Source organism: Canis lupus, chromosome 20 (genome assembly GCF_003254725.2).
Source record: "Canis lupus dingo isolate Sandy chromosome 20, ASM325472v2, whole genome shotgun sequence".
Lineage (NCBI taxonomy): Eukaryota > Metazoa > Chordata > Mammalia > Carnivora > Canidae > Canis > Canis lupus.
The window spans coordinates 38,308,213-38,332,285 of NC_064262.1; the positions used below are offsets into that span (position 1 = coordinate 38,308,213).

The window sequence follows — 24,073 nt, forward strand, 5'->3', positions numbered from 1 at the left end:
CATTGGTCCAGACTCCTACTCAAAACATTTTAAAAACAGGACACTTTGGAGACGCCTGGGGGGCTCAGTGGTTGAGCATCTGCCTTCTGCCTAGGGCGTGATCCTGGAGTCCCGGGATCAAGTCCCTCATCGGGCTCCCTGTATGGAACGTGCTTCTCTCTCTGCCTATGTCTCTGCCTCTCTCTCTGAGTTTCTCATGAATAAAAAATAAATTAAAATTTAAATTAAAAAAAAAAAACACACAAAAACCCAGGACACTTTAAAACAATACCCAGGTGATCAGATGCCCAAAACGGAGAATACACTAGAAGTGATGGATTTCTTAAGTCCCACCAAAATTGGTTATTTTCTTTCCCTACCTTCTTTGAACCACCAAATTTCTTTACAGAGATGACACAATGAATTCTTTACTCTTCAGAATCACACCAACTACTTAAGGGGCAGGTTTTGCTGTTACTGATCTCTTTCAAGAAAGTAACAAAGGGAAAACAGCAGGGGAAAAGCTGATCCTGGCCGGCAGCACCGCAGTCAATTACATTCTGTCTCTATGGAGCTCCACCTACACATACGAACACTTCCAAGTCAGTACAGTCTTTCAAACACAAAGAAGGCAGCCCTGATTCAAGAAATTAACTCTCAGTAGAACTGTTAAGCAGACATAAGGAAAAAAGTTGGTAAGGCAAAAATGCATCTCCCTCATTTGCTCCTCAACCCATGTAAAACTCTGTCTCAATCTCCAGGGAATAGGAACTCTAGGAGAGATTATGGGTATGCTGTACCTTAATGAGGACCTGTATTCCTACAAAGCAAATTCTGGGAATCAAATTCTATTTTAATGAAACTGGAGAACTAGCTATTTAAAGAAGCTCTAAAAAGAACCACTCGGAAAAGTAAATATTCAATCTCTAAGTAATATGTTAATGTCTATAGTTTAATATATTGGGTTTACTAAAGGAGGCTGTAATTATGAAGAAACCCACAGCCAATCCCTTTCCAGCTCTTTATAGCAATCTTTTTTTTTTAACTTTTTGTTTTTGTGGTATATTTTTTAATTGGAGTTCGACTTGCCAACATATAGTATAACACCCAGTGCACATCCCATCAAGTGCCCCTCACAGTGCCCCATCACCCAGTCACCCCTTCCCTCCGCCCACCTCCCATTCCACCACCCCCTGTTCGTTTCCCAGTTAGGAGTCTCTCATGTTCTGTCACCCTCTCTGATATTTCCCACTCATTTTCTCTCCTTTCCCCTTTAATCCCTTTCACTATTTTTTATATCCCCTGAATGAATGAAACCATACAATGTTTGTCCTTCTCCAATTGACTTACTTCACTCAACATAATACCCTCCAGTTCCATCCACGTTGAAGCAAATGGTGGGTATTTGTTGCTTCTAATGGCTGAGTAATATTCCATTGCATACATATACCACATCTTCTTTATCCATTCATCTTTCGATGGACACCGAGGCTCCTTCCATAGTTTGGCTGTTGTGGACATTGCTGCTATAAACATCGGGGTGCAGGTGTCCCAGAGTTTCACTGCATCTGTATCTTTGGGGTAAATCCCCAGCAGTGCAATTGCTGGGTCATAAGGTAGCTCTATTTTTATCTCTTCGAGGAACCTCCACACAGTTTTGGAAAATGGCTGTACCAGTTCACATTCCCACCAACAGTGCAAGAGGGTTCCCCTTTCTCCACATCCTCTCCAACATTTGTTGTTTCCTGTCTTGTTAATTTTTACTGTTCTCACTGGTGTGAGGTGGCATCTCATTGTGGTTTTGATTTGTATTTCCCTGATGGCAAGGGATGCGGAGCATTTTCTCATGTGCTTGTTGGTCATGTCTGTGTCTTCCTCTGTGAAATTTCTGTTCATGTCTTTTGCCCATTTCATGATTGGAATGTTTGTTTCTTTGTTTAATAAGTTCTTAATAGTTCTGGGATACTAGCCCTTTATCTGATATGTCATTTGCAAATATCTTCTCCCATTCTGTTAGGTTGTCTTTTAGTTTTGTTGACTGTTTCTTTTGCTGTGCAGAAGTTTTATATCTTGATTAAGTCCCAACAGTTCGGGGATCCCCGGGTGACTCAGCAGATTGGCGCCTGCCTTTGGCCCAGGTGTGATCCTAGGGTCCCAGGATCGAGTCCTGTGTCAGGCTCCCTGCGTGGAGCCTGCTTCTCCCTCTGCCTATGTCTCTGCCTCTCTGTGTGTCTCTCATGAATAAATAAAATAAAATTTTTTAAAAAAGTCCCAATAGTTCATTTTTGCTTTTGTTTCTCTTGCCTTCATAGATGTATCTTGCAAGAAGTTGCTGTGACCAAGTTCAAAAAAGGTGTTGCCTGTGTTCTCCTCTAGGATTTTGATGGATTCTTGTCTCACATTTAGATCTTTCATTCATTTTGAGTTTATCTTGGTGTATGGTATAAGAGAATGGTCTAGTTACATTCTTCTGCATATGGATGTCCAATTTTCCCAGCACCATTTATTGAAGAGACTGTCCTTTTTCCAGTGGATGGTCTTTCCTGCTTTGTCGAATATTAGTTGACCATAGAGTTGAAAGGCCATTTCTGGGTTCTCTATTCTGTTCCATTGATCTATGTGTCTGTTTTTGTGCCAGTACCACAAAACACACAGCTTGATGATCACAGCTTTGTAGTACAACTTGAAATCCAGCATTGTGATGCTGGCTATTCGGGGTCTGGTTTTCTTTTTCAATATTCCACTGGCTATTCGGGGTCTTTTCTGATTCCACATAAATCTTAAGATTATTTGTTCCAACTCTCTGAAGAAAGTCCATGGTATTTTGATAGGGAATGCATGGAATGTGAAAACTGCCCTGGGTAGCATTGACATTTTCACAATATTAATTCTTCCAATCCATGAGCATGGAATATTTTTCCATATCTTTGTGTTTTCCTCAATTTCTTTCAGAAGTATCCTGTAGTTTTTAGGGTATAGATCCTTTACCTCTTTGGTTAGGTTTATTTCTAGGTATCTTATACTTTTGGGTGCAATGGTAAATGGGATTGATGCCTTAATTTCTCTTTCTTCAGTGTCATTGTTTGTGTATAGAAATGCCACTGATTTCTGGGCACTGATTTTGTATCCTGCCACACTGCCTTCCATCTTCAATCCTAAGACCTTCAATCTTAAGATGAAGAAAAAGGTTCCTCTGATTTGCTAAGTTCAAAAACATGGACACCTGTCTATAAAGCAGTGCCTAGCCAAGAATCAGTGAAATTAATCATGCGGGCACAGCCCTAAGACACAACCCTGGGGAAGAGAATACACAGAAGAGAAAAACACAAAGACAAACACATACTTGCAAAGTCTTCACAAAGCAGACCATGCTTAGAGAGTCTACACTCAAATCATAAACACACAGTTCATGTGGCACATACTGCCTCCCCCCTTCAGGGCAGCCCATGCAATTTCAGAGATGTCTTTCTGGTCCTCAGCAGCATCCTGATGCTGTGTTTGATATAAAAGAAACCATTCCAAGGGATGCCTGGGTGGCTCAGCTGTTGAGCATCTGTCTTCAGCTCAGGGTCATGATCCCAGGGTCCCGGGATCAAGTCCCACATAGGGCTCCCTTCATGGAGCCTGCTTCTCTCTCTGCCTCTCTCTCTCTGTCTCTCATGAATAAATAAATAAAATCTTAAAAAAGAAAGAAAGAAAGAAACTATTCTAAACTGCCATGTCCTCATTAATTTTGGTGACCTTGAGTTGTATTAAATTTCCTCAAATTATCTCAAAGCAATTCCACAGCCGAGTGCCACACACACTTCTTTTTCCATTAAGAATATAAACAAAACCATGCATTTATGCTAATATACAAGGGGGGAAAGCCTTAAGAGCATGAAAACATTCAGTCTAAAACTTTAGGCAACACTTATCCAAAGAAATTGCATTATTCAAGCAGTTTATATAATTCAAAGACTTACAAAAAAAAAAGTTTAGTCCATTTCCAGTACTCACAGAGTATCAAAAGGATTCTTCCAGCCTGCTGAGAGATCCACTATGGATCTCTTAAGTTATTTCAAAACACCTTTTCTGGGCAAGAGAAAAACCTGACACATATATGTAGTCCAAATGCCTTTTGATTATCTTTCAGTTACTTAAAAACACATTTAATACATACAGCCGCAGCCACAGAGCTAGAAAGTGACACAGCTCAAAATATTTTATTTGGAAATCTAAGGAGACTTCTGGCAATATGGACCTTAATTAAGACAGAATAAGGAAGAGAAGGTGAACAAAACATTCAGGACTCCAAGGAGCAGGGCCACAGGAGACAACTCTCTCTAAATGGCAATGCAGTGAAGCCAGGTCCAGGGACTCAGCACCAAGCACAACGAGGAACTGGAGCCATGTTTATAGAATCAGTCAAGAAATCTAAATTCTAGCCATGCTTTATGGGAAACTAGTTGCACAACCTTGGTCAAATCAGTTCTCCCTCAGCTTCCATCATCCCTTTTACACTACCCAGGAGATAGACCCAAGTTCATCTTCCAGATTCTATGACAGCAGTTCTCAGAGGGTGGTCCAGGGACCCCTGGGATCCTCAAGACTCTTTCAAGGCAGCCACAAAGTAAAAATCATGCATAGGTTAAAGAGTCATTCAAAGTGCAAGATAGACCAATAGATTTTAATGCAACAGAATATAAACAGTTCTTTGATATAATTTCAAATTCCATATTACAATTAATCTTGAAACTACCACTAGTCAGAGTTATGGTACAGCATCAAAGAATACAATTATCTGAAAAGGCTATTAACATAGTCCTCCCTTTTCCAACTACATTCTTCATCTGCTTCAACAATACAGTAAGTCAACAAAACAGTAAGTCACGACATAAAGAAGCAGATCTGAGAATCTGTCTCTATTCAATCAGACATTTTCAAATTTTCAAATCTGTAAAACAATTCTACTCCTAATTTTTTCATTTTGGAAAATATAGTTATTTTTTATTAAAAATTATTTATGTTTTGGACTACGAAGGGTGGAGCAGCAACATGGCAGTGCCTGGTGCAGGTGACTCTCTCAATGCTAAGAGCGGACAGGCCCCTGTGGCTCAGTGCATTGACCCGACCCGGGAGAAGCTGACTCCCGCGCAGCTGCAGTTCATGCGGCAAGTGGAGCTCGCCAAGTGGCAGAAGAGGCTGCCGCAAAGGCGGACCCAGAACATCCTGACCAGCCTGGGCATCAGGGCTGTGGTGTTAGCTATTTATGGCTACACCTTCTACTCCGTGTCCCAGGAGCGTTTCCTAGATGAGCTAGAGGATGAGGCCAAAGCTGCCCGAGCCCTAGCCCTCGCGAGGGCATCAGGACCCTGAACCAGATGGACACTGCACGTCTCCAACCCGCTGGAGCTCCTTTCACGTGGTGGATGATGCCCGGTGACCCTGTGGAAATCCAAGCCTGCACACAGCATTGATGGCCTCAACCTTGAACGATGAGTGAGCCCAAGAATTTATTGCATTTGGCCAGGTCAAGGGAGTATTGCCCACCTTACACAAACTGTGTCCACTGAGCCCTTCTTGTAGTTTGTTTCATTTTTTGAGAGCTGTATAACCTTGGCTTTTCTCAGGCTTTCAGACTTTGCGGTTTACCCTCTTTACCTCCCTGGGGCTTAACTGTTATGGAGGTGGCAGCTGTGTATAATGTTGGAGCCTGAAGTGGGAAAGATGGAGTTAGGTTGAGAATAATAAACTGAGTCACCTCTCTTGGAGCCAAAAAAAAAAAAATTATGTTTTAATAAATAAAGAGTTTATAATTTTTTTAAAGAAATTGATATTTTTGTTTTAGTTTCTAACACAGTAAACATTGACCATTATAAACCATATAAACAAAAGCTTTATGGGATCCTTCAATAATTTTTAAAGTATAAAAGGATTTAAGAACAAAGTGTTTGAGATCTATGGTCTTAGAGTCCCTATTTTCAGGTATCATAAAGAAAAATTAGCATTTTTTAAAAAATGTAACAAACAGAACCACATTACATGAATAACATAAATATTTAAACAGCTCCATTCTGTATTCAAACAAAAAGTACAAGATTAATCTAATATATTAATGATATACATGGGTTATTTTATAAATATAATTAACCATCAAGGGCAAACTTTCCCAGTGACTTAAGTTAATATTACATTTCCAAAGTCAAATTTTTACTTTTGCTATGGAATCTCTGCTATCCACATGCCACTTTAAATAAGTGGTCAAGGGTTGGGATGTCTGGGTGGCTCAGCGGTTTAGCACCTGCCTTTGGCTCAGGGCATGATCCTGGAATCCCAGGATCGAGTCCCACATAGGGCTACCTACATGGAGCCTGCTTCTCCCTCTGCCTGTGTCTCTGCCTTTCTCATTCTCTCTCTCTCTCTCTCTCTCTCTGTCTCTCATGAATAAATAAAATCTTTAAAAATAAATAAAACATTTTTAAAAATAAATATAACATTTTTAAAAATAAATAAAATGGTCAAGGGCTGAGGTTCCCTGTGCTTGCCCCCAAAGCTTCCCTAACTTAGGTCCTTCATCCAAGAGGTCACTGAGCAGCATATCCCTGCAGGATCAGTCCCAGGCATTTTGAAGAAGTAGTAATAAAACTCTAGAAGGCTGCTACTGAGGGAAGCAAATTTTAAAAACTCATTTTATTCTCCATGGAGTCAGCTGGAAAAAAAAGGGAGAAAGAGGGTGATAAACAATCGTGTTGGGAAGATATAAGCTAAAGCAGAGTGACAGCTTTGGCTACGAGAAGGCTGTGTGATATAGGCTCTGCTCCTCAGAGGGACATGGGCTCTGAAAAATCCTCTCCCTCTCTCTCTCAATCATAAACACACACCACCAGTATAATGTGAGGGTGATTAAAAAAAAAAAAAGAAAAGAAAAAGAAGAAAGTAAGTTTCCTGAATCTCTGAATATAGAGGATGAGGCATGAGAGCCCTGCAAACATTAGGCACCAACTTTGGTGAAGACTTCTCTGTATCTAGTCAACCTATCCACCAGACACAATCCTGAAAACTTCTAAGCCAGTAGCATTTCGACAAACCAAAGCTTTTAAAAATAAGACTATAGCAGAAACTCTACATAAATCCTTCTATAATACAAACAATAAACACAATTTTCCGAGTTGATATGGATCACTTTTGAGTTCCAATTGTCATTCATTTTAAAATAGCTGTAACTACATGGTATACAGGTTACATACTATGGTTTTTCCTAAAATGGCATCTATTACAGACAAAAGTTTTAATGTAGGGCTACTATTTTATGACATATACTCATATTTCCAAAATATTCTACAGGAAAAAAATACAACATACTAACATGACTGTTTTTACATGGTTACTCAAGTTTTTCACTTTGGCTTTGCCAAGTGACTTGGGCACTCCGTGTGCTTAGCTCTTAAACACATAGGTAAATTCTTAATATCTTTTTTCTTTTTTTAAAGTAGGTTCCACACCCAACATGAGGCTTGAACTCATGGCCTTGAGAACAAGAGTTGCATGCTCTACCAATGAAGCCAGCCAGGCAGGTGCCCCAACATAGGTAAACTCTTCTGGCTCTGCTTCTCTCAGTTCTAAAATAAATGGTAATATTAGTCAGGTGCAGACCCCTATGGTGCTTGTGGTACAAAACAAAAATGTATTTGGTCTTTTCCCCTGGTTCCTGGCAGAGCTCCCAAAATCCTTGGAATTTTCTGAGTGACAAGAGTGTCTTTTGCTGTTTACACTGAGCCTCCTTTTGATCAGACCTGAATTTGTGCCAATGAAGTGACTTGGGTGGGGCCCCCAGATAGCCTCAGGATGGGACTGGTCATCAGAAAGATTGAGTCTAGAAGGTTGGCACTTTCAGCCCTACCCACCAACCTCCCAAGATGGAGATGGGGAGCTGGAGATTAAGCTCTATAAAAACTCTTGAACATTTAGATTCAGAGAGCTTCTGAGGTCAGTGAACACATCAAGATACTAGGGGAATGGCACAACTAGAAAAGGTATTGAGCTCCATGCCACCCCTCCTCTATACCTTGCCCTATGCATCCCCTAGGCGTCTTCTTCCATTTGGCTGTTCTGATCTACATCCTTTAAAATAAACCGGTAAACATAATCAAAGTATGTTCCTGAGTTCTAAGAGTCATTCTTAGAAATTACTGAGCCATTTTGAGTTTATCTTTGTGTATGGTGCAAGAGAGTGGTCTAGTTTCATTCTTCTGCATGTGGATGTCCAATTTTCCCAGCACCATTTATTGAAGAGACTGTCTTTCTTCCAGTGGATAGTCTTTCCTCCTTTATCGAATATTAGTTGACCATAAAGTTGAGGGTCCACTTCTGGATTCTCTATTCTGTTCCATTGATCTATGTGTCTGTTTTTGTGCCAGTACCACACTGTCTTGATGACCACAGCTTTGTAGTACAACCTGAAATCTGGCATTGTGATGCCCCCAGCTATGATTCTCTTTTTTAAAATTCCCCTGGCTATTCGGGGTCTTTTCTGATTCCACACAAATCTTAAAATAATTTGTCCTAACTCTCTGAAAAAAGTCCATGGTATTTTGATAGGGATTGCATTAAACGTGTAAATTGCCCTGGGTAACATTGACATTTTCACAATATTAATTCTGCCAATCCATGAGCATGGAATATTTTTCCATCTCTTTGTGTTTTCCTCAATTTCTTTCAGAAGTGTTCTATAGTTTTAGGGTATAGATCCTTTACCTCTTTGGTTAGGTTTATTCCTAGGTATCTTATGCTTTTGGATGCAATTGTAAACGGGATTGACTCCTTAATTTCTCTTTCTTCAGTCTCATTGTTAGTGTATAGAAATGCCACTGACTTCTGGGCATTGACTTTGTATCCTGCCATGCTGCCAAATTGCTATATGAGTTCTAGCAATCTTGGGGTGGAGGCTTTTGGGTTTTCTATGTAGAGTATCATGTCATCGGCGAAGAGGGAGAGTTTGACTTCTTCTTTGCCAATTCGAATGCCTTTAATGTCTTTTTGTTGTCTGATTGCTGAGGCTAGGACTTCTAGTACTATGTTGAATAGCAGTGGTGAGAGTGGACATCCCTGTCTTGTTCCTGATCTTAGGGGAAAGGCTCCCAGTGCTTCCCCATTGAGAATGATATTTGCTGTGGGCTTTTCGTAGATGGCTTTTAAGATGTTGAGGAATGTTCCCTCTATCCCTACACTCTGAAGAGTTTTGATCAGGAATGGATGCTGTATTTTGTCAAATGCTTTCTCTGCATCTAATGAGAGGATCATATGGTTCTTGGTTTTTCTCTTGCTGATATGATGAATCACATTGATTGTTTTACGAGTGTTGAACCAGCCTTGTGTCCCGGGAATAAGTCCTACTTGGTCATGGTGAATAATTTTCTTAATGTACTGTTGGATCCTATTGGCTAGTATCTTGTTGAGAATTTTTGCATCATACACTGTTGGTGGGAATGTGAAATGGTACAGCCACTCTGGAAAACTGTGTGGAGGTTCCTCAAAGAGTTAAAAATAGACCTGCCCTATGACCCAGCAATTGCACTGTTGGGGATTTACCCCAAAGATACAGATGCAATGAAATGCCGGGACACCTGCACCCCGATGTTTATAGCAGCAATGTCCACAATAGCCAAACTGTGGAAGGAGCCTCGGTGTCTATCGAAAGATGAATGGATAAAGAAGATGTGGTTTATGTATACAATGGAATATTACTCAGGAATTAGAAATGACAAATACCCACCATTTGCTTCAACGTGGATGGACCTGGAGGGTATTATGCTGAGTGAAATGAGTCAATCAGAGAAGGACAAACATTATATGGTCTCATTCATTTGGGGAATATAAATAATAGTGAAAGGGAATAGAAGGGAAGGGAGAAGAAATGGGTAGGAAATATCAAAGGGAGACAGAACATGAAAGACTCCTAACTCTGGGAAACGAACTAGGGGTGGTGGAAGGGGAGGAGGGCGCGGGGTGGGGGTGAATGGGTGACGGGCACTGAGGGGGGCACTTGACGGGATGAGCACTGGGTGTTATTCTGTATGTTGGCAAATTGAACACCAATAAAAAATAAATTTATTATTAAAAAAAAAAAAGAAATTACTGAGCCAAGGACACCTGGGTGGCTCAGCGATTGAGTGTCTACCACTGGCTCAGGACGTGATCCCGGTGCTGGGATCAAGTCCTGCATCAGGCTCCCTGCAAGGAGACTGCTTCTCCCTCTATGTCTCTGCCTCTCTCTCTGTGTCTCTCATGAACATATAAATAAAATCTTTAAAAAAAAAAAAAAAGAAAGAAATTACTGAGCCAAAGGAGAGAGTCACGGAACTCTTGATTTACGGTCAGTCAGAAGTATGGGTAATCAAGGACTTGCAGCTGGCATCTGAAGTAGGGGCAAGTCTTGCAGGAGTTCGTCCTTAGCCTTAGGGTCTCTGCTAAATCGAGATAGTGTCAGAAATGAATTGTTGGATCCCTGCTCGGTATCTGGAGAATCAGAGAATTGGTTACTGGTACTGGAAAACATCCCAGTGCCACAAGGATTTAAGTGACAAATCACAGAAAAAAAATTATATATGAAAAGTACAGAAAGTCTGAAGATCCACTGTTTCTTGACTTCCCATGTACAAAAATAAATTGTGTATTTACTTCAATGCAAGAGGTAACCTGCACCTTTAAACTATTAAATGTCACATTTCTGGTGGACTTAGATTATTAAGTGGTGCAGAGATTAAAAATGAAAATCCATATTAGGTTCACCTCTCAAATCACAAAAAAGGAAAAGAACCACAGATCAGTCAAATCTGTTTCAGATGCATTCTTTTCTGTATTTCTAATGGACGATAAAAACTGATTATGAGGAGAAAACTCACAGAACCAATAAGGATCATTAGTAATTTAAGCAGTTCAAAATACATATAAAGTCTAACCATTACCTGTCTATTAGATACTTCCCTTAGCCAACAACACACCCTCTTACACTACCAAATCTATTAGCAGCTGCCAAACGTGGAAGAATAAAAATGAGTCCTATTCAAATACAACCCCTTTCTTCTCAAAGTGGCAGCACCCTTCTCTAGAATGCCATGAGGAAGTCAGGATTAGAATGCAAACTAGAAGGTAAGAATAGTGGGGCTAACTGTGTGCACCCCACCATATATGTAAAATAATTCTTGAAAAATTGTTTCAGATTAGAGGAGACTAAATGCAATGTGGGATCCTGGATTAGATCTTGGACCTGGGGAAGAAAATAGCTATAAAAGCCAGTCCTGAGGACAACAGTTGAAGCAACTGAATATGAACTATAGGTTATACAATAGTATTGTATCAATATCATGTTTCCCAAAGAAAATGTCTTTGGGGTGGGGGGCGCTGCTGGGTGGCTCAGTCCATTAAGCATCCAACTCTTGATTTTAGCACAGGTCATGATCTCAGGGTCCTGAGACTGAGCCCCCTGTCTGGGCTCTCCGCTCAGGGGGGAGACTGCTTCCCCTCTCTCTCCCTCTGCCCCTTAACCTACTCATGTGTACAAGCATACACATGCTTGCGCTCTCTCTCTCTCTCTCAAATAAATAAATCTTTAAGAAAAAAGAAAATGCGGGATCCCTGGGTGGCGCAGTGGTTTGGCACCTGCCTTTGGCCCGGGGCGCGATCCTGGAGACCCGGGATCGAATTCCACGTCAGGCTCCCTGCATGGAGCCTGCTTCTCCCCTCTGCCTGTGTCTCTGCCTCTCTCTGTGTGACTAGCATGAATAAATAAATAAAATCTTTAAAAAAAAAGAAAAAAGAAAATGCCTTTAGGAATTACACATGAAGCATTTAAGAAATACACAACGAAATTAAAAATCTTCTAAAAGACAGTTTAACAAGAGAATAAAATTATCTATTCCTAGTTCTCCAAAGATTTAAACACTTGAGTACGAAAATCTTATTTCAAAGTACAGAATTGAAAGATTACCTATCTGACTATTCTCTATAGTTAATTAGTAACACATCAGTATGAAACTTCCTTTTCTTTAAGACACAAAAATGTAGGGTTAAAAGGCTTATAATTAAGCTTCCCAGCATCCCCATGTGCAGACAGGATGTCCTGGGTAGGAGATAGGCCTCTCTCTCTCTCTTCTCTTGAGCCCAGCAGGAGCTGGAATCATCTCTGAGGCAAGTCTCACCTGGGTTCCCTCTGGAAGGCTCTAGGTCTGGTCAATATCATAAACAAATAGCACCCCACAGGCAGGTAGAAATTGGACTCACCAGCTCATCCTCCCTCTTTGTATAGATGTGGTCCAATCTGAATAGTCTTCTAAGGAGCCTTATGTAATTTATCTAGATTACATGTTTCACTGTTACTTATGGCCAAGGTTACTGAACCTGTGCTCAGTTCTTAGGCTCCTACACACACATACACACACACACACACACACAGATGCATGTGCATGCATGCACTTCAGCATTACAGAAATAAGGAGCTTAAAATTCATACCACTGAACCACTTACTTAAGTACACTTGCCCTATGTCTCTCTCTGGTCATGAGTATTGATGAAAACAGTGATATCTGAACATTAGCAAAACTAAGTGGAAAAAAGAGTGTACACTTGACCTAAAGCCAATATAGTGAAGTAGAAAAAAAAAAACTGCTTCTTTCAAACTTCTCTCTTCTCTGGGGAAAAGCATATGGAGTCTGGACAAAACTCAGGCTTCAGATTTTGTAAGTAAGAAGAGGACCTGCAGGGGGTGCCTTGGTGGCTCAGTGGGTTAAGCATCTGCTTTTGGCTCAGGTCATGATCCCAGGGTCCTGGGATGAAGCCCCAGAGTCTGGCTCTCTGCTCAGTGGGGAGTCGGCCTCTCCCTCTGCACCTCTCCTCCACTCATGTTCTCTCTCATGTGCATTCACTCTCTCAAATAAATAAAATCTTAAGAAAGAAAAAAAGAAGAAGACCTGCAGGAAAACCTCATCTCTATAAACAAGATAACAGATGTTGACCATCTCTCAAAGACTGGAACATGGCTTGTGTAGTAGATGCACACACCAAACCAGGTACCTCTCATCCCTCTTCAGATAAAGATGCTTATTCCATGAAAACAAGCCGTAACTTCATTGCACCATATAGGATGTACAGAAACCAAGATAATTCACACAAGAATCTTATGGCCATGATACTGTCTTGGTAGAGGGGACAAAGGGCACAGATTGAGATGAACAAAAAGTCTGAGGAAATACTTTAAAGAAAAAAGTAACTGACAGTTATTTTGTAGAAAGAATGGTCAAAGGAAAAGGCAGAAAGGTTAGTGATGAATTCAGTCCAAAACCTAGATATGATATAAAAAGACACTATGCTAGGCATTATGGGAATAATACAAATATATGCCTCACAGAATGATGCAGAGTAAGAAGCTATAAGACTATCTGACTCCAAAACAGAAAGAATCAATGTCATTTTGGGACACCAAAGAAATCTGTAGCATTTGAGTAAATAACAAATACCAAGTCAAATCTAGTCTTTTTTTTTTTTTTTTTATGATAGGCACACAGTGAGAGAGAGAGAGGCAGAGACACAGGCAGAGGGAGAAGCAGGCTCCATGCACCGGGAGCCTAACGTGGGATTCGATCCCGGATCTCCAGGATCGCGCCCTGGGCCAAAGGCAGGCGCTAAACCGCTGCGCCACCCAGGGATCCCAAATCTAGTCTTAATTTAAAATGATGTCCCATGGGACGCCTGGGCGGCTCAGCGGTTGAGCGTCTGCCTTTGGCTCAGGGCATGATCCCGGAGTCCCAGGATTAAGTTCCACATTGAGCTCCCTGCATGGAGCCTGCTTCTTCCTCTGCCTATGTTTCTGCCTCTCTCTCTCTCTCTCTCTGTGTCTCATAAATAAATAAAATTTTTTAAAAAATAATAAAATAAAATTACATCCCTAATACAAAAATGGAAAATGACATTTTTGTCCCACTAGGAAATTTACAATGCATTTTCCCCCTAATTATACTAAACATTTGCCCTAAATACATTCACACTCTCTTATTTGATCCCTGGTGCCCAAGATATTCATTCACCCTCATGCAGTTAAGGGCACAGTCCAGACCCACATGGTTTCTCTCAAACCAGGGTGAGGCTGCCCTGGAATTAAACCACAAGCCTCTGCCACCATCAGCACTTACTATGCCGACCTACAACAGTTGGCAACCACCATCCTAGAATAATCTAGTTGACTGAGAGTGAAGAATACAAGTGGAACACCTAGAGATAACTGCCAAATCTCAAGGGCAGAGACTCCAGGCCTGTGTTTGGGTGAGATTAAGAAAGTTCCAATCTTCTGATCATTTACTCAACAATTAGTTATTGCTACTTGTTCTTGTGGCTTGTTCTCAAGTGGACATTGCCCCAGCACCATGGCTCAAATAAAAATGTACAAAAAGGAGAAAAAGAGTGACAGAAAAAGGACAAGATGAGGAGGTAATCCTTCCTCCTGCTCACCACAGCATGCAAGAATGAGTGTGACTCACTGTTACATCACAGTGAAGCTAAACAAAAAACCCAGCTAAGACAATGATGGCTCTGGCATAGTTAGAAATGCAGGGCTAGAGGCTGCCATTCTGCCAAGCTAATTGAGAAACTATTAAACTACTACTGTCACAGGTAGTTCCAGAATCTCCTAATTCCATTAAATAAAGATTAAAAAAAAAAAAAAAAAAAGGGCAGCCCCAGTGGCACAGCGGTTTAGCGCCGCCTGCAGCCCGGGTCGTGATCCTGGAGACCCGGGATCCAGTCCCACATCGGGCTCCCTGCATGGTGCCTGCTTCTCCCTCTGCCTATGTCTCTGCCTCTCTCTCTCTGTGTCTCTATGAATAAATAAATAAAATCTTAAAAAAAGAAAAAAAAAAAACAGTGGCTTCCACAGCAAACAATTTGGACAAGTAAGGGTCATCACATGCCAAATGTCCCATTTTAAGATAGTGCTTTTTTATTTATTTTTTTATTTATTCATGAGAGACATAGAGAGTAGAGAGAGAGAGAGAGAGAGAGAGACAGGCATAGGGAGAAGCAGGCTCCTTGCAGGGACCCTGAGGAGGGACTCGATCCCAGGTCTCCAAAATCATATCCTGGGCTGAAGGGGGTGCTAAACCGCTGAGCCACCCGAGCTGCCCGATAGTGTTGTTCTTAATGAAGTTATTATCATTAATTATTTTTGCACTAGTTTGGATATGACATACTAGGCAGGCCTCTATATATATGGGTGTGTGTGTGTATACATATATGTGTGTCTGTGTGTATATATATATACAGCTATGTATATATATATACATATGTATATATGTGTGTGTGTGTGTGTATATATATATATATATATATATATATATATATATATGATTTATTTGAGAAAGAGCACGCTCGTATGCATGTACAAGCAAAGGGAGAGAATCTTGAGCAGACTCTCTGATGAGCATGGAGCCAACTACAAGGGCTGGATCTCATGACCCAGAGTCAAAATCACGAATTGGACACCTAACTGACTGAGCCACTTGGGTGCCTCTGTATATTCTGGACTAGATGTTAGTATTATACTAACTGAAGTTACTCTTTACAATAAATAAAGTACTGAAATTATAATAATACATATTTTGAGCTTGGGCTCAAAACTGCCACTAACATAAAAGTATGGAAAGAACCTGTATCATTTTACAAATGCCTTTAAGTGCGGAGTTATCTTGATCACGAACTATGATACATTCCATTTCAAATTTCAGATTTTGTAAAAACCAAGATTAAGTGTGATATTTTACAGCTTCCCTATGGATTACACTTTTGCCCCAAAGCCTATAAAATTATTATCTGCGAGTAAGTACTTGAATATTGGTTATGCAAGAGTCATGAAGGTAGGACAGTACCAGAAGATGATATCAGGTCAACAGCTCTAGAGCTTTCTAGTAGAAACCAACAACATAGCACCACAATGAATAAAGTCCATCTAACAATTTGGATAAGGGCTTCCTGCTTCTGCTTTGTACCTTGGCAGACAGGAGACCTTGTAAATACTCCTGCTGCAAAACACCTAGAAATATGGATAAAGTTATGTATAATACACATCCATTTTAAATCACATCTGTTTTTGCATACACACAAAAAAATTTGAATAGACCAAGGACCAAGAATTAAAGGCAAACTGCAAATACAAATACTCTTGCTGACCCTATGGCAGTCCTAGGAGAAGAGGAGGGTACCAATCTTCTGGGTAGGTGTAAGTCAGATAAGAAATAATCCCTTGAGGTTCAATGAAGCTGAAAAGGAAAGAAAACGTTGAAAAACTGCAACCTCTACATAAAGACAGGAACTTAAAGAGGTATACTCTCAGGATTCCTGGGTGGCTCAGTGGTTTAGGGCTTGCCTTCGGCCCAGGGCATGATCCTGGAGTCCCGGGATCAAGTCCCACATCAGGCTCCTTACATGGAGCCTGCTTCTCCCTCTGCCTGTGTTGTCTCTGCCTCTGTGTGTGTGTGTGTGTCTCCCATGAATAAATAAATAAATTCCTTAAAAAAAAAAAAAAAAAGAGCTATACTCTCAGAAAAGAGTGGTGTAGAAAAAAATCTAACCACCAATACAGAAGACAACATAAAAGCTTATGTCAACCTTGTTTGGAGGAAGGATAAAAAATATTCAGTCTACATGGTCCAAGAAATTAATCAATACTAAAATGGTCCAGGAGCACCTGAGTGGCTCAGTCAGCTAAGCATCTGACTCCTGATCTCAGGTCACATCTTGATCTCAGGGTCATGAGTTTAAGCCCCACATTGGGCTCCATACTGGGCATGAAACCTACTTAAAAAAAGGTGGGGGGGGGGCAACCTGGGTGGCACAGTTCAACTGTGTTCAACTCCTGGTTTCAGCTCAGGGCCGTAAGATGGAGCCCCACACTGGACTCTGCGCTCTGTGTGGAGTATGCTTGAGATTCTCTCTCCGCCCCCTCTCCCTCAGCCCTTCCTGCTCAAATAAATAAATAAATGAATCTTTAACAACAACAAAACCACTAAACCAAAGTGGTGCCAGGCAAGTGATAGATACGAGTTGCCAAGAAGTAAATGTAACACATCCCTGGGACATACCTCAACCTGAGCCACGTATGAGTCCCATAGATAAAACATTACTGAAGATGAGCTTACAACCCCAAATTACAAACACATAAGCAATTAATCAAACAAAAGTTTTAGTTTCCTAAAAACTTCTGATAATAAAACTACCAGATTAAAGGAGATAAACTACATACTATCTGAAAAGAGGCAGAAAAAACTTTAAAACCAGGACACCTGGGTGGCTCCACGGTTGGGTGTCTCTGCCTTTGGCTCAGGGTATGATCCCAGGATCCAGGATTGAGTCCCATATTGGGCTCCTTACAGGGAGCCTACTTCTCCCGCTGCCTGTGTCTGTGCCTCTCTCTCTGTGTCTCTCATGACTGGATAAATGAAATCTTTAAAAAAAAAAAAAAAAAAAGCTTTAAAACCCATGCATGATGACAAAAGCAAACAAACTCTTCACAAACTAGATGAAAACTTCTTTGACTGGATAAAAGGAATCTACCAAAATCCACCACCCAAAATAATAAATAAAAATTCTGACAGCCATCCCAAAAAGTCATTTCTTGGCATTAAAAATCAGTTTCAAAAAAAAAAAATCAGTTCATATAACACATTTAGTATGAGACACTGGGGCATACACTATAAATTCAGGAATAAGATACAACTGCATGCTACCAATATTTCTATGATTCTTTTTTTTTATTCTTTTTTTTAATATTTATTTATTTACTTTAGAGAGAGAAAGAGTGAGCGCAAGCAGGAGAAGGGGCAGAGGGAGAGAATACCCAAGGAGATTCCCACTGAGCGCAGAGCCCAACATAAGACTCAATCCCAGACCCATGAGCTCAGGACCTGAGCTAAAACAAGAGTCAGATGTTCAATCAACTGAGCCACCCAGGCACCCCAGAGTTGTTAGAGATTCTAACAAACAAGTAAGACACACACACAAAGCATAGAGACTGAAACAAAGAAAGAAAATTGTCAACAATAGAGGATCCTATTATTTCAACATAGAAAATCTACAGGTAAACTAATATTAGAAATACAGAAAAGTGGGGATCGCTGGGTGGCTCAGTGATTTAGCGCCCAGGGCGCAATCCTGGAGTCCCGGGATCGAGTCCGCGGCGGGCTCCCAGCACGGAGCCTGCTTCTCCCTCTGCCTGTGTCTCTACCTCTCTCTCTCTCTATGTCTATCATGAATAAATAAATAAAATCTTAAAAAAAAAAAAAAAAGAAATACAGAAAAGTTTAGTAAGGCAATTAGATGAAAGAACAATATGGAAAGGTCTATCTTTAAAAATATATTTTTTATTTGTATTTATTTGAGAGAGAGAGAGAAAAAAAACACAAGCAGGGGGAGAGGCAGAAGGAGAGGGACAAGCCAACTCCCTCTGAACAGGGACCTCAATGCAGGGCTCAATCCCAGGGCTCCAGGAACATGACCTGAGCTGAAGGCAGACACGTAACCGACTGAGCCACCAAGGCACCTCAGATCTATCTTATTTCTATACGCAGTCAACACTCATTTAGAAAGTATAATGTTAAAAATAATACCTACAAGAGTAACAATGACCATAAATTATCTGGCAATAAATCTAGGGAAAGATATGTAAGACTTTTGTGGCAAAAAGTGTAATGCTTCACTTAAACAGACCTAAATAATCAGAAAGATTTGACATGTTCTAAGATGGACACTATTACAGAATGTCAACTTTCTCTAAAAACTCCACGCACTTCTAATCAAAATCCCAAGGCACAAAATATGTAATATAAAGGGAAAGATCAATAAATTTCACTACATCAAAAATGAAAATATAAACAAAGCAAAGATAAGCAACAGTCTGGGGGATATCTGCAAGCATAGGACCAGTAAAAGGATTAGTATCCACAATATACGAGAAACTCTTAAAAACCAATAAGAAAATAAAAGATACAACTAGGTAACTCTTAGAAGAGAAAACTCAAATGACCAAAAACCATTTCACACACATTTGAATAATTGGAAATATCTAGCAAGGTTAAAGATTCCCAGCCCTATGAATCATAAATTTTGCTCTTAAAAAATTCTAGAACAGGTATACAAGGAAATTTGCAATCTACATTGTATCATTGTAAGGATCAGTGGGCGGGGGGGGGAAGCAATCATTCATCATTCATTAATAAGAAAATGCACAATTGTTGTCCTCTCACCTAATGGAATATTATAACACAACTTAAAAATAAATGAACCAGAATATAACATAAATCAATATGGATAAACTTCAATAGCATAATATTAAGTGAAAAAGAAAGTTACAAAAAAAAAAAAAGAAAAGAAAGTTACAGAAAATTAAATACAAGATAATATCCATTTATATAAAGTTTTAAAATATACAAACATCTAATTGTTGTCAAGAAAACATACATGCAGTAAGAGAAGGAAAACATGCATGGGAATAATATATAATTCAGCAGAGTGTTACTTCTGGGGGTAAGGAAGTAAATGTGACTAAGAAGTCAAATATCTTCACTCTGGTTTGTTTTTTTAAGTATGAATATCTGAAACAGAATTATGATATAATATCGAGATATGACAAAGCTGGAGGGTCGTAAGTATTTTTTGTTATATTATTCTGATTACTTTTCTATATGTTTGAAATAAATGAAATGAACAATAATTAACCACCACCCAAAATAATAAATAAAAGTTCTGAGAGGCAGCCACCCCTAAAAGTCATTTTTCAGCATTAAAAATTAATTTCAAAAAAAGCAGTTCTGGGGCACCTGGGTGGCTCAGTCATTTGAGCAACAAACTTTGGCTCAGGTCATGATTTCAGAGTCATAGGATCAAACCTGAGTCGAGCTCTGTGCTCAGTGTGGAATCTGCTTCTCCCTCTCCCTCTGTTCCTCCCTACCCCCACCCCTTTCTCTCTAAAATAAATAATAAAAATAAAATCCTTTAAAAAATCAGTTTCAGCTCTTATGATGGAAACTTGGATAAGTGGAGGTTCATCACATCATTCCAGCTGGTAACCCAACCCTCAATCACCTTTGTCAGTGACTTGGGGACACACACTACTGGCAATATGATCTGCTGAGTTTCCTTCCACAGGCATGCTAAGTTTCACAAAATTCTCACATTAGTGCCAACTGTATTAATATGTATAGATTTTTTTTAAGTAATAAGAATCAACATTTGATTAACATAAACACACTGTGAAGGAAGACCACACTTGCCAATTAAACAGGAGAGCATCTAGGCTAGTTTCTTCAATAGGCTATCTCTGGTTTAGACAAGAAGCCAATATCCATGGTGTACTAAAACCTAAGAATATTAATTAGCCTCTTCTTTAGAGGGTTAAAGGAAAAGAAAACTCCACGTTTGTTTGTTAGTTTGTTTTTATTTTAAGTGGACTCCATGTCCAACATGGGGCTTGAATTCAATACCCTGAGATCAAGAGATACATGCTCATGCTCATGTTCTACCAACTGAGCCAGCCAGGTGCCTGAAAAAGGAAGACTCCAAGAGCACTCCTTATACTCCAAGAACACCCCTTATGCCTCATATCTAGCCATTTCTAACTCCTTGCTCTGTTTATATTTGGTTAGATGTCCTAGATAACAAACTTCACATCTTCATTTATATATAACGTAGGATTCAAAGTCTACTGTATTTTACTAACTGGCCCACTGTAGGCATGTGTTTTCCTATGTAAGGCAGAGAGACAAATTCCTTCATTCTTTGGAAAGGATGCTCCTGGACTAGATTTCCTGGGTCTTTACCAAGCCCTGGCAGCATCTTCAAAGACTTCAGAAGATTTATTATCTATACAACACATTAACACCAGGATAAAGACATTACCACCAGCTGACTCAAAACCCCGAAAAACACATCAGTAGCTGAATCAGTTATTTAGTCTGCTTTCCAAAAAGTGTTTCCTCTAGGCTGCCTCTAAACTTGACAGAAAGTAGAGTGATCTTTCCCTTATCTGAGATGGTCTTCCTTCTGATCTATCATCAGAAGATCACTGGTAACCTAACACTACGTCACGACGCCTAAGTCATCCACCTCACTTCATCTCATCACACAGGCATTTTATCATCTCACATCATCACATGAAGGGTGAGTACAATACAGAAAGATATTTTGAGAGAAAGTGACCACATTAACATAATTTTATTACAGTATATTGTTATAATTGCTCTATCATTTTTATTGTTAATCTCTTACCGTATCTAATTTATAAAATTCAACTTTATTGTAGGTATGTATGTAGAAGAAAACACAATATATACAGGGTTTGGTACTATCTGCAGCTTCAGGCCCCCACTGGGGCTCTTGAAACATATCTCCCACAGGTAAAGGTCGGGGGGGCTGTTGTAATCAATTTTTAAGGAAGATTCTAAAATAACCATAGTATAATTAGGGAACTGAGAGGAACATTAGTGAAAGGAAAGGGATTATGATCATGGAGGACAAGCTGATACTCTACCACCTAGTAACTAATCCTCCCATACCTGGGCGTTTTCCAGTGTCAGGGAAAGTCAATACTTCCATTATCTGCAGACTTAACAATCAGTTAAAACTCACTAAATGTACTACCAAATGCTTACACATGGAAAAGAGTTAAAAAGGAATAAACCGTTCTCAGCAAAATGATAAAGCAAATACTATGGTACTACTACATTCTAACTGGTGACCCTTGTGATTTTTGATAAACACACTGGGGCTGATGAGGGGTGGGTGGTAGAAGGTAGAAGGAAGGTATAGAGACCATGACTTTACAAACCAAGAGGTTCTTTTACTAAAATTCTCTGGGAGGTGCTTGGGTAGCTCAGTAGGTTTAGGCATCTGACTTTTGATTTCAGCTCAGGTCATGATGTTGGGGTCATTGGGTAGAGCCCCCCAACAGACTCTGCACTCAGCATGGAATCTGCTTGTCCCTCTCTTGCCACTTCTCCCCACGTGCACACATACATGTACACTCTCTCTCTAATAAATAAATAAAATCTTTTGAAAAATAATAAAAATAAAATAAAATAAAAATGCACCTTCTCTGTACTCTGACATAAAGAGGCTCTGCAATCTTGGATCAAGCTCTTCTATGAAGCTTCAGAGAATGAATAGAAGTGATGATGGAGAACCAGTACTTGAAAAGCTCAAATACCATATGAAACCAAAGCCAGTATTGGTTTGGCTCCTGGGGTTCTAGTCAACAAAGAATACTGAGTAGCAGTAGAGGTCCACTCAGCTCAGTATTTAGCATACTCTAAGTTCAAAACATGGCCTAGATCTATACTCTAAAAACTACAGAGCACTTATCAAAGAAATTGAGGAAGACACAAAAAGATGGGAAAATATTCCATATTTATGGATTGGAAGAATAAATATTATGAAAATGTCTATGCTACTTAGAGTAATTTACACATTCAATGCAATCCCTATCAAATTACCATGGACTTCCTTGACAGAGTTAGGACAAATAATCCTAAGATTTATATGGAACCAGAAGAGACCCAAATAGCCAGAGGAATGTTGAAAAACCAAAGCTGGGGGCATCACAATGCCTGACTTCAAGCTGTGTTATAAAGCTGTAATCATCAGGACAGCATGCTATTGGCACAAAAACAGACACACAGATCAATGGAACAGAATAGAGAATCCAGAAATGACCCTCAACTCTATGGTCAACTAATCCTCAACAAAGCAGGAAAAAATAACCAATGCAAATATAGTCTCAGGACGTCTGGGTGGCTCAGTGGTTGAGCATCTGCCTTTTGCTCAGGGCATGATCCCTGGGTCCTGGGACTGAGTCCCACATCGGGATCCTCTCGGGGAGCCTGCTTCTCCCTCTACCTATGTCTCTGCCTCTCTCTCTGTCTCTCTCATGAATAGATAAATAAAATCATTAAAAAAAAATAAACAAACAAACAAAAAAAAAACAGTCTCTTCAATAAATGGTGTTGGGAAAATTGGACAGCCACATGCAGAATGAAACTAGACCATTCTCTTACACAAAGCTAAACTCAAAATGGAGGAAAGATCTAAAAATGAGACAGGAATCCACCAAAATCCTAGGGCAAAACACAGGCAACAACCTTTTTGAACTTGCCCACAGCAACTTCTTGCAAGACACATCTATAAAAGCAAGGGAAACAAAAGCAATAATGAACTATTGGGACTTCATCAAGATAAAAACCTAGGATACCTAGGTGGCTTAGTGGCTGAGCATCTACCTTCAGCTCAGGGTGTGATCCCAGGATCCGGGATCAAGTTCTACATTGGGCTCCCTGTCAGGTGCCTGCTTCTTCTTCTGCCTATGTCTCTGCCTCTCTCTCTCTCTGTGCCTCTCGTGAATAAATAAATATTTTTTTAAAAAAGATAAAAACCTTCTGCACAGCAGAGGAAACCGTTGACAAAACTGAAAGGCAACATACAGAATGGGAGAAGATATTTGCAAATGACATATCAGATAAAGGGCTACTAACCAAGATCTATAAAGAACTTATCAAACTCAACACCCAAAAAGCCAAACAATCTAGTCAAGAAATGGGCAGAAGACATGAAGAGATATTTCTCCAAAGAAGACCAACACACAATAACCACATGAAAAAAATGCTCCACATCACTTGTTATCAAGGAAATACGAATAAAAACAGTGAGATACCACTTTACACCAGTGAGAATGGCTAAAATTAACAAAACAGAAACCAACAAATGTTGATGAGGATGTGGAGAAAGGGGAACCCTCTTACACTGTTGGTGGGAATGCAAACTGGTGCAGCAACTCTGGAAAACAGTGTGGAAGTTCCTCAAGAAGTTAAAAATAGAGCTACCCTACGACCCAGCAATTGCATAACTGGGTATTTATTTACCCCAAAGATACAGATGCAGTGAAATGACGGGACACCTGCACCCCAATGTTCATAGCAGCAATGTCCACAATCGCCAAACTGGAAAGAGCTGAGATGTCCTTCGACAGATGAATGGATAAAGAAGATATGGTGTGTTTATATACATATATACACAATGGAATAT

General features: G+C 39.9%; 2 protein-coding genes across 8 annotated transcripts in view; one reads left to right on the forward strand and one right to left on the reverse strand.

The window, feature by feature from the left end:
- The window catches only part of RAD54L2 (RAD54 like 2), a 126,148-nt gene that overhangs the window by 80,273 nt on the left and 21,802 nt on the right, over positions 1-24,073 (reverse strand). The window lies entirely within an intron of this gene.
- Positions 5,017-5,529, forward strand: LOC112665853 (cytochrome c oxidase assembly factor 3 homolog, mitochondrial-like). The gene has a single exon (XM_035702447.2). The coding sequence runs from the start codon at positions 5,017-5,019 to the stop codon at positions 5,335-5,337; it is 321 nt and encodes a 106-aa protein (XP_035558340.1). The 3' UTR covers positions 5,338-5,529.

Excerpts from the sequence above, each read along its gene's own strand:
- LOC112665853 (XM_035702447.2), top strand. The coding sequence starts at position 5,017 with ATGGCAGTGCCTGGTGCAGGTGACTCTCTCAATGCTAAGAGCGGACAG.